An 11,652-nucleotide genomic window follows, 5' to 3' on the forward strand; every position below is an offset into this window, starting at 1 on the left:
CGAACCGTGTGTGTGTGTGTGTGTGTGTGTGTGTGTGTGTGTGTGTGTGTGTGTGTGTGTGAGCCTGTCATCACCGGCTATCTGCATGCTGCCGGATCAGTCGGGTCTCTTTTGTTCTAAATGGCAAACACCTGCGGGCAGCGTACGGTAGGAGGGGCGGCACATCAGTCCGGAGTGTGTGTGTGTGTTTTATGAGTGTGTGTGTGTGTGTGTGTGTGTGTGTGTTTTATGAGTGTGTGTGTGAGTGTGTGTGTGTGTCTCGGGCACAAACTTCCGGCTGCCGCTCGACGTTAATAACCGTTCATTTCGCATGTCGCTGACAGTGTGTGATCAGTAACGTGTTTCATGACGGAGGCGTAGGGCCAAAAGTATTCGGACGCCTGACCATGAGCTTCAAAAACGAACAGTAGAAACTAGAACGACAGCCGCTCTTCTGAGAAGGCCTCTCACGAGACATGAGGAGAACATGTAAAACTCCGCACAGGAATGATCTGGACTGAATAGAACCCAGGACACTCACTGCACCACCTTTCTATCCGGGCTTGGGACCAGCACCGAGACGTCTAAAGCTACTTTTTAAACGAGAAGGTTTCTCACAAGACTGTGGGAATTTGTGCCCAGAGGAAAGCCATACAGACATGGGGAGAACATGCAAAACTCCACACAGACACGGGGAGACCAGGACACTCACTGCACCGATCGCCTTCTATTTCCATCCGGGCTTGGGACCAGCACCGAGACGTCTAAAGCTACTTTTTAAACGAGAAGGTTTCTCACAAGACTGTGTGGGAATGTGTGCCTGTATGTTTTTGTGCCAGAGCACCCGGAGGAAAGCCACACAGACACTGGGAGAACATGCAAAACTCCACACAGACACTGTTACAATATGCAAAACTCCACACAGACCCCGGGAGAATATGCAAAACTCCACACAGACCCCGGGAGAATATGCAAAACTCCACACAGACACTGGGAGAATATGCAAAACTCCACACAGACCCCGGGAGAATATGCAAAACTCCACACAGACACTGGGAGAATATGCAAAACTCCACACAGACACCGGGAGAATATGCAAAACTCCACACAGACACCGGGAGAATATGCAAAACTCCACACAGACACTGGGAGACCAGGCCTTCTATTTCTATCCGGGCTTGAGAAATGCATGAATGCATGAAATGAATTTGTGCCTGTGTGTTTTTGTGTCAGAGCACGCCTCACAGACTTAGGGAGAACATGCAAAACTCCACACTGAAATGACCCGGGAGCGCACTGGCAAGTGCACCTCCCAACGGCCGGGGAGGTCCGACCTCCCTTCCCCCCTCAGACACAGCCGGTCAGGATCTCCAGATCTCTGCGATGGTGGGCTAGACGTCTAAAGCTACTGTTTTAAACGAAAAGGCTTCTGACAAGACTGTGGGAATTTGTGCCCCTCCCTAAACTGTTGCTGCATATAATCTCCCTCATATAACTGAACCTGGACCCCGGGGCCGTGCAGCACCCACACACCCCGTCTCTAACACACAGTTCGGTTCTTACTCTGCCGAAGATGGGGACGAGGTGGTGCTCGCACATGGAGAACATGTCGATGTCCTTCACTATGACCATCTCGTCGTGGTCCTCGTCGAAGATGGCGTCGTTCAGGACGTCTGTGGACACACACACACGCACACACACACACACACACACACACACACGTTATTGTTACTGTTCCACGCTTCATATCGCTGTTCAAACACGTCCAGTTTTTCATTTCCTGACCGTTATCTCGGAGCCCGTCGCTCCACCCGTCTCCACGCGTCCGTCATTCAGACCTGCGTATCACCGCATCACCGTCAGGATCGACGCAACGACGGGTACGTCACCCCCCCCTCCCAAAACCACCACGGATAACAGCGAGAGCACACAGAGGTTTGTTTTTGGACAGGCGCTGATCGATAAGTTGATGTTCCGGTTGTCGAGGTCGGGATCTCGCCGGGTGTACTCGATCAGCGCTGGTACTACATCGCTCTTCTCTTATCTTTGATATAGTATGTGGTCAAAAGTATTTGGACACCGTCAGGACCGACGCAGCGACAGGTACGTCTGACCCCCCCCCCCCCCCTCCCAAAACCACCACGGATAACAGCGAGAGTGCACAGAGGTTTGTTTTCGGAACGGAGCGTCCAACAGGCTCGCGGTCGGGCGTCCAAATACTTTTGACCTTGGATAAGAGAAGAGCAGTGTAGTACCAGCACTGATCGAGTACACCCGGCGAGATAGGTTCGATCCCGACCTCGACAACCGGAACATCGACTGATCGATCAGCGCCCAGCCGTACAAACGCTGACATGTTTTGACCAAACAGGGACAAATTCCCACAGACATACTTCAAAGTCGCTCTATTTTAATAGCGCTCTTTTTTTAACTGGACCGGCCGACGAGCTCGCGGTCAGGGGTCCAGATACTTTCAGAAAATGAATATTTCTTCACTGAGTTCAGAGGGAAGTGGGTATGTTTAATTTCATTTAAATAAATGGTGAGTTACAAGAGATCATTAGTCACTCAAATAAAAAGGAAGTGGAATTGTCTAAAGCTACTTATTAAACGGCTTCAGTGTGTGTGTGTGTGTGTGTGTGTGTGTGTGCAGTGTGCGTGTGTGTGTGTGTGTGTGTGTGTGTGCAGTGTGTGTGTGTGTGTGTGTGTGTGTGTGTGTGTGTGTGTGTGTGCAGTGTACCACAGTAACTAAGTGATCCCACTCGAACTGAACCCGAGGGCAGCAGCTGCTCCACACACACACACACACACACACACACACACACACACACACACAATGAAATCAGCATCTCCCTCCGGCCGTCCCCGCCACACACACGTTCATATGCTCAGCACCACAGAAAGCAGTTGCCATGGAAACCCTTCAAATTTGGCCGGTTTAGAGGTTCAAACCCCCCGATGAAGGAGCCGCTCGTCCGTCAGCTGCACCTCACGCCGCCGGCACGAACGACCAGCGCACAACAGAACCTCGTCACCACGGCCCTGATCACGCTGAGGACTAGGGACAGAAAATAGGGCTGAGGGCCAAGATTAGGGAGAAGGATGGGGCCAAGGGCCAGAACAAAGGACAGGAATGAAGCCCAGGACCTAAGACAAGGACTAAGGACAGGATTGGGGCAGAGGACCAAAAGTAGGGAGAAGGATGGGGCCAAGGGCCAGGACTAAGGACAGGAGTGGAGATGAGGGTCAAGACTAAGGATAAGGATGGGGCCAAGGGCCAGAATTGAGGACAGGACTGGGGCCAAAAGTCAGGACTAAGGACAGAAAATGGAGCCAAAGACTAAGGACAGGACTGGGGCAGAGGACCAAAAGTAGGGAGAAGGATGGGGCCAAGGGCCAGTACTAGGGACAGGAATGAAGCCCAGGGCCTAAGACTAGGACTAAGGACAGGACTGGGGTTGGCCAGGATTAGGGAGAAGGATGGGGCCAAGGGCCAAGACTAGGACTAAGGACAGAAAATGGAGCCAAGGACTAAGGACAGGATTATGGCAGAGGGCCAAAATTAGGGAGAAAAATGGGGCCAAGGGCCAGGACTAAGAACAGAAATGTAGCTGAGGACCAGGACTAAGTATAGGAACACAGCCAAGGGCCAGGAATAAGGACAGGAGTGTAGCTGAGGGCCAGGACTAGGGACAAAAAATGGAACCAAGGGCTAAAGGCTAGGACTAAGGACAGGATTGGGGCAGGGAACCAAGATTAGGGCCAAGAGCCAGGACTAAGGACAGAATATAGGGTTGAGGACCAGGACTAAGGATAGGAATGCAGCTAAAAGCCAGTACTAAGGACAGGGATGAGACTAAAGACCAAAGGCCTGGAATAAGGACGGAAATGGAGCCAAGGGCCAGAACTATACATAGGAATACAGCTAGGGGCCAGAATTAAGGACTGAACTGGGGTCAAGGGCCAGGACTAGGGACTGAGGGCCAGTTCCTGTTATCCTGGTCCAACTAAAGAAGTGAATTTTGGACACTAAATGTGCCACGGCTGCCGGGCAACACTTGGGGGAGGGGGGCATTTACATCTGAGTCTTTTGTTAAACCAATTCTGTAAGAAACACTGCGGGGTAATAAAGCCGGTCATCAGCTGGAGCTGCTATTCAGAAACAACAAAAACAGAGAGATTAGAGCTACTGTACACCCGAATAACACCTGTCAGGACCTGTGGGGGGTCAGTGCAGTGATTATCGGTCCATCCGGGACCTTTCCAAAAGCGTTTAGAGCCGTTCTGCAGATTTTTATTAAGAGATCCGCTCATTTCTGTCTCTTATTAACAGAAAAGCAGCGGAGGGGCGGCGAACCGTCCGACCAATCATCAGCTCCGATACCGCTCCCCCGCTCAATTCCAGCGAATCAGCGAGGAGATAAGAACCTTCCAGGAATGTCCTCATTAGCATGATGTCACTGTGATAACGACCGGTCCTAGGTGCGCCGTGTTCCACCCCCGGGGTAAAGGGTCGGCCGGGTCACTGAACTCTCCGATGCGGAAGGGCGCTCCGGGACAGGGACGCACCGTGCCACCGTGCCAGCGTGTTCTCCGGCCGTTTAAACCAGGAGCAGATGTGTGTAGATGTGAGGGGCGGATCCCACCATCCACCAGTCACGATACAGAGAGGGGCAATAAACCCAGCCATGTGGTTCAGATCATAAAGTTCTGAGAAGTTCTGAGAAGTTCTGAGGTTCATCCTGAGGAACAATCAGGTCCGGCTCACGTGAGGGTGCTGGAGGAACCACGGAGAACCGGGTCTTTGAGGTCAGGCAGTGCCGCCGGGTGTATTTATGAAAATGGAGCCAAGGAGAAGGATGGGGCCAAGGGCTAGTACTGAGAATAGGAATGTAGCTGAGGACCAGGACTAAGTATAGGAATACAGCTTAGGGCCAGGAATAGGGACAGCAATGAGGCTAAGGACCAGGACTAAGGATAGGAATGAGGCTGAGGACCAGGACTAAGGACAGGAATGAGGCTGAGGACCAGGACTAAGGACAGGAATGAGACTAAGGGCCAGGACTAAGAACAGAAATGTAGCTGAAGACCAGGACTAAGGATAGGAATACAGCTAAAAGCCAATACAAGGGACAGGAATGGGACTAAAGGCCAGTACTAGGGACAAAAAATAGAACCTAGGGCTGAAGCTAGGACAGAAATGGGACCGAAAGCCTGGATTAAGGACAGAAATGGAGCCTAGGGTCAAGACTAGGACTAAGGACAGGAAATGGGACCGAGGGCCAGGACTAAAGACAAGAATACAGCCAAGGGTTAGAATTAAGGAAATGAATACAGCTAAGAACCAGGACTAAGAATAGGACTACAGCTAAGGGCCAGGACTAAAGACAGCATAAGACTGAGGTCCAGGACTAAGGACAGGAATAGAACTAAGGGCCAGGACTAAAGACAGGAATGGAGGAAAGTTCCAAGACTAGAGACAAGGATGGGGCAGAGGGCCAAGATCAAGGACAGAAATAGAGCCAAGGGCCAAGACTAAGTTGCACAGTCAGTGATGGACTACCCAGGGATGAGCGGTTTCCCTTTTTTCTAGACGATCTGTAGATCGAGTCAGTAAAGTACCGCCACGGCGATGATGACACTGCCGGTGTGAACGCTGGGCGACGGAGCGATCAGCGATTCAGCAGATATTAACTGAAGAAGCTCGAGAGCTTTAGAGTAAAACTCATCATCTAGAAATTCAGTTCTTGTGGTTTTACAGCAAGATAAACTTTCCTCTCAGGTGTGTTTGTTTTTCGGGTGTGTGGGGGGTGGGTTTGCAGCTCCTTCGTGAGTTCAAACGGGCAAAACGAATCACTTTCAGATACGGCAGGACGATAAAAGCAACAAGAGCCTTCAAGGATATGAACTGGATGGAGCGTCGCCGTCTGCTCACGAGCGTTTAAAGGAAACGCATTTCCTCATAAGTCGCCCTGGGTAAACGGGCGTGGCCGTCAGAGTACGACTCGGAGCGTAAACGGTGCAGGAAGCGGCGAGGGAATGATTCGGAATGAGGAACATCACAATTTAATTCAGTCAAACGGAAACCTGCTGCAGATTTGGGTCAGGCAGGGTTGCCAGGTCTAAGCAAAAGCTTCTTATTGGCTGACTGATAATTAACCAGACCAGTTTAGCAGCCAAATTCCCCAAACTATTGTCTTTAAAACCTGAACCACCAGCACATTGCAACTGGAGTGTTTATTTGACCTAATTAAATAAGTTTTGTTTTGGATCATATTTGATCTCTCAATAAAAGCTCCTCTGGTGCACGCAGTACTTAAAAAATCCACCAGGGGCAGAAGACAAGTATCAAATTGTATACATCAGGTTTTTCAGGAAAACAATATACACACTGATGTAGAGGTCTCTAAAACTAATGTATCAAATATGATACGCTTGGCGTTACAGGGTTAATATTAGTACAGTAGTCTATGTTTTGTACGGTCCTGGGTTCGATTCTTGCTACAGGCCGCTACTATCGTCGCTTACTGGACTAATGACAGGAAGGAAGCTGAGGGTCAAGGGACAAGAGTATATTTCTGTGTATATGTTCAAGTTTTACAATGTATACATACTTTTTTATTTATCCTGGTCAGGGTTGCGGTGGGTCTGGTTCACAGGGCAAAATGCAGGAAACACACCGGACAGGCCACCGGTCCGTCACAGTGCCGACGGAGTCATGTGACTCAGAAGTTAGGAACTGCTTATTCGGTCAGGGTCACGGAATGTAATACTGGACGCGAGGCACAGGGGCGATCGTGTCTGTGCAGATGCCCGGCCGGCCGACAGCACCACTGAGATTCGACCTACTGTGGACTACGTTTGTTTTTACATTTTCTGCATTTTTATCTAAAGCGACTTACAGTACTGTGACAGTTTATTGTCTAAGCAATTGAGGGTCAAGGGCCTCGCTCAAGGACCCAACAGTGGGGCTTGAACCAGCGCTCTTTTTGATTACTAGTCCAGTTCCTTAACCACTAGGCTACACCTGCCCTGATTCAGAAGTTAGATTAGAAACTGCTCATTTAAGCATCATGTTCATTTCAGGGTCGGGGTCGCAGTGGAAAACACTGGACATGAGGCGCGGGGTGTCTGTGATCGTGTCTGTGCGGATGCCCGGCCGGCCGACAGCACCTCCGAGACTCGAACTATCGTGCTCTAGTGTAATAAACCTGTAATAAAACTGAATTGCTGTAATAAAGGAACGTCTGTGAGGGTGTACCTGACGGGGAAACACGTTTTTCTGGAGCGGGCGGATGAAGGCGGGTTTCGCTTGACCGGTTAAAGTTTAGCCTCCAGTTCCAGTCAGATTCAGACTTAAGCTCACCAGATCGCTCAGATCGAAGGTGAAGGAAAGTGAAGATGACGGGAACGCTCGACCTGAACCCCGTGACGTCCGATACGCCGTATAATCCAGCTCGCGCTCAGAAGGTCTCGACTTTATGGAATTATTTACGTAATTCTGTAGTTTTTCCTCCCCTGAGTGATTAAATAAAACGTCCTGATCTGAAAAAGGAAGTGTTCGTTTGGAAAATCCACCTTCCTCTTAGTAATGATGATTATATGGACCTAAAAACACAATTCAGAACTTGTTTTGCCCTTTTTTCACCTAATTTAGTCATAGCCAATTAGAGTTTCTCTCTAGTTTTTCTTCAAGGAGATGAAAGACGTGTCACGTGCAGCCGAGGGTCGCTTCTTTTCACCTACCAGGGATGCCATTCGTGGTTAATTAACTCTGTTTCGTCTATTATTCCGCCCTTACAGGCACGCCGTCACTCGTGTGTCTGGAGGACAGTGGACTAGTAATCAGAAGTTTGCCAGTTCGAGCCCCATCCCTGCCAAGTTGCCACTGTTGGGTCCCTTAGCAAGGCCCTTAACTCTCCATTGCTCAAATTGTGTTCAATGCAAATGTAAATGTCTGTGTGGGTGCCCGGTCGGCTGACAGCACATCTGAGATGCATCAAGTGTATTATTTATTATTTTCTTTTCATTTGTCATCAGACCCCCCCCCCCAACACATACCTACACCCTCTCACATCTTTGATAGTCAGGGAGCAAATCCACCAACCAATAGGAGAAGCTCTCGGCCCCCAAACCACCCACCGCTCGAATCCTACACATACTAATGATGTAGAGGTCTATAAAACTAATGTATCAAATATGATACGCTTGGCGTTACAGGGTTAATATCAGTACAGTAGTCTGTGTTTTGTACGGTCCACGGTTCGATTCTTGCTACAGGCCGCTACTATCGTCACTTACTGGACTAATGACAAGCATGAAGCTGAGGGTCAAGGGACAACACCAGGGACAGGACCAGGAACGAGGATGGGGCGGGGCCAGAACAAAGGACAGGACGTGAGATAGTCAGGGAGCAAATCCTTCGACCAATAGGAGAAGCTCTCGCCCCCCAAACCACCCAACCGCTCAAAAGAAAAACCCTCGAATCCTAAACGTAGTCAACTGTTACCCCTCTTGAGGGTTGAGGACTGACCCGGGTTCCTACAGCCCATATTTTTTACCATATTTGGCATTTAGGTTACGCTTGACACCAGTTTGAGCTCACCAGTCAAAACACGGTCAGATCCCTCAGTTCCAGGAACCCTGACCAGCAGCTCACCTTTGATTTTTTCCTGGTAGCCCTTGGTGAAGAACTGCATGGCCGTGGCCGCCCTGTGCGGCGTCTTGAGCAGGCCCTGCCGCTGCGGGTCCTCCCCCAGCCCCCTCAGGATGGTGCCGTAGGCCGCCACGATGCTGGGCAGGCTCAGCTCGTTATCCTCCAGGCTCCGGGTCCGATCCTCCCTCCAGCTCTCCATCACCGCCGAACAAGGTTTACCGCCGCCGCCACCGCTCTTGCAGTTGGTCGTCTCGTCGCACTTCTGCGTCTCCTTGGCCACCCCGTTCCACTTGGGCATCTTCTCCATGCTCTCCAGGAGGCCGTTCAGAGACACGTCGTGGCTGGACGAGGCTTCGGTTTCTCTCAGTTTGGAGCGTTCCATCGCTGATGCTGCTTCTCTAAACAGACATGAACGGATAAGAGGACGTGGTTTTGTTCTTTATGTTCGCTTTGTGTAGGAACACAGCCAGGACAGACTAGCAGTTTAACTCCAGCTGACGAACACTCATTCACTTAAATATAGAGACGTTTCTGTTTACGTTCATGGCATTTAGTTTTATAGGACTTATATTCAAAGTGACATACAAGTACACAGATACAGCACAAGCAGTTAATAATTAAGGGCCTTGCTCAGGGGCCCACCTGTACTTTGACCGCTGATATGACAAACAGCAACCAGAGGCAAGGCTGTACTTTAATTATTATTATTATTATTATTTATTTATTTTTGAATTACATTCAGGCACCTGGATGAATTTCCGCTCAGTATTAGGTGCCGTCTCTTGGTAAGACACCACTGTTCCACAAGGGCATTTTGATTACTCAGCTCTGTGACTCTTTCACACTGACGGTAAATGAGTGATTATTTGTATTAAAGAGGTGGAATCATTTTATTCGTGTGTAAATAAAGACCTACCACGTACACATTTGCATCTCACCCAGAGTGAGTTTTCATGCAAACGTTTAGACACCCCGGGTCACATTTACATTTTCAGCATTTAGCAGATGCTTTTATCCAAAGCGACTTACAGTCGTGACAGTATACAGTCTAAGCAATTGAGGGTTAAGGGCCTTGCTCAAGGGCCCAACAGTTGCAACCTGGCAGAGGTAAGGCTTGAACCGGCAACCCTCTGATTACTAGTCCAGCACCTTAACCACTAGGCTACAGCTGCCCTACAGCACGTAGGGGTCACGTTCCTAAATATCACATAAATCACATCATTTTGAAATGGCATGAAAGTGTTAATGAAATAATTTTTGTTTGTTTGATTCTTATTTATTTTATTCAGTATTTATTTGTTTATTAGGATTTTAACGTCATGTTTTACACACTGTGGTTCCATTCATGACAGAACAGGAATCATGGACAATTTAGTGTCTCCAGTTCACCTCACTGCACGTCTCTGTACTGTGAAACCCACACAGACGTGGGGAGAACATGCAAACTCCACACAGAAAGGACCCGGACCGCCCCACCTGGGGATCAAACCCGGGACCTTCTTGCTGTGAGGCGACAGTGCAACCCACCGAGCCACTGTGCCGCCCCTTTATTCAGTATATAAACAGTAATGCACAATATATTGTACTGAAGTTTGTTTCTTAGACAGACAGACAGGCAGATAGATAGACAGATAGATAGACAGACAGACAGGTAAATAGATAGCAAGGCCCTTAACCCACAATTGCTCAGATTGTATACTGTAACTGTACTGTAAGTCGCTTTGGATAAAGGCGTCTACTGAATGCTGAAAATGTAAATAGATAGGTAGACAGACAGACAGGTAGATAGATAGATAGACAGACAGATAGGTAGATAGATAGACAGACAGGTAGATAGACAGATAGATAGATAGACAGGTAGATAGATAGATAGACAGACAGGTAGATAGACAGATAGATAGATAGACAGGTAGATAGATAGATAGACAGACAGATAGGTAGATAGATAGACAGATAGATAGATTGACAGACAGACAGACAGATACTTTATTTATCCCGTATTATTATTATTGAATTAATTTATTATTGAATTGTTATTTAATTTAAATTATTGGTAAGTTATTTAAACATTAAATGAACTAAACATGACCAGAGGGTTTAAAAGTTCATCTAAGGCTACATAAATCTTTCCTCTAAGATTAATAAACAATTATTAAATAAACTCGCTTTATTATTATGATGTTTAATCAGAATGGTGAAGCTTTTAACAGCCAGTTTAAAACTTTAAAACATCACGTGTGTTTAACTGAATACATATATTATTTATCTGTAATAAAGTGTTATTTTACAGTAATATTAATGTAGTAAAATATTTATTTACCTGATTGAAGTTGGTTCTACTGGTTTGACCCTCGATCAACTGGTTTCTCTCTGGAGGCTCTGAGCGCTGCTGCGCCGCATTTAAACGCGTATGCTAATTCATGAAACGCGATTGGCTGCTCAAACCATAAACGTCAGACATGGGCGGGCACTCTGGACGGCTCGCTGATTGGACCGAGTGCACTTAGTAGGCGGTACGAGTGCTACTTCGCTCCCTATCTAGTTCACTTCATTAGGGATAAACGAGGGTTTAGGACCGAACCGAGAATTTTTTTTTTTCCGTTCTATGCGGTTACAGCGATGCGAAAAAGCTTCATTTAATCACGTTTATTTATAAGCGCTTTATCCTGGTCGGAATTGCAGTGAGTCCGGTAACAGGCCGAGCACGCAAGCACAGTCGTTCACATCTAGGAGCAGTTCAGAGTTGCCAATCCACCTGCTGTATGTTTCTGGGACAAAGAAACAGGAGCAAACGCACTCACTCACTTTCTTAATCGCTTATCCAATCGTGGAGGGGTGCTGCAGCCAATCCCAGCTTTCCAATGGGCGCAAGGCACACAGTAACACTTTGGACGGGGCGTTAATCATGTTTGGATCATTCTGAGCTCCATTCTCTTTCACACTGCCCCCCATTCCCGTGCAGGCGCCTCGGCCGGTCAGCAGAGGTCACAATTCGCTCCCACTACAGTCTCGCAGCC

At 48.3% G+C, this 11,652-nt stretch overlaps 1 protein-coding gene across 1 annotated transcript in view; it reads right to left on the reverse strand.

The window, feature by feature from the left end:
* The window catches only part of gch1 (GTP cyclohydrolase 1), a 22,206-nt gene extending 11,216 nt beyond the window's left edge, over positions 1 to 10,990 (reverse strand). The window contains exons 1-3 of the mRNA XM_063006869.1: positions 10,956 to 10,990; positions 8,639 to 9,033; positions 1,543 to 1,652 (exon numbers count right to left, since the gene is read on the reverse strand). Coding sequence (XP_062862939.1) covers positions 1,543 to 1,652; positions 8,639 to 9,017 — 489 coding nt within the window. The 5' untranslated portion in view covers positions 9,018 to 9,033; positions 10,956 to 10,990. The remainder of the gene's footprint in view (positions 1 to 1,542; positions 1,653 to 8,638; positions 9,034 to 10,955) is intronic.
* Positions 10,991 to 11,652: the final 662 nt, after the last annotated feature.

The sequence above is a fragment of the Trichomycterus rosablanca genome, chromosome 13, assembly GCF_030014385.1.
Source record: "Trichomycterus rosablanca isolate fTriRos1 chromosome 13, fTriRos1.hap1, whole genome shotgun sequence".
NCBI lineage: Eukaryota > Metazoa > Chordata > Actinopteri > Siluriformes > Trichomycteridae > Trichomycterus > Trichomycterus rosablanca.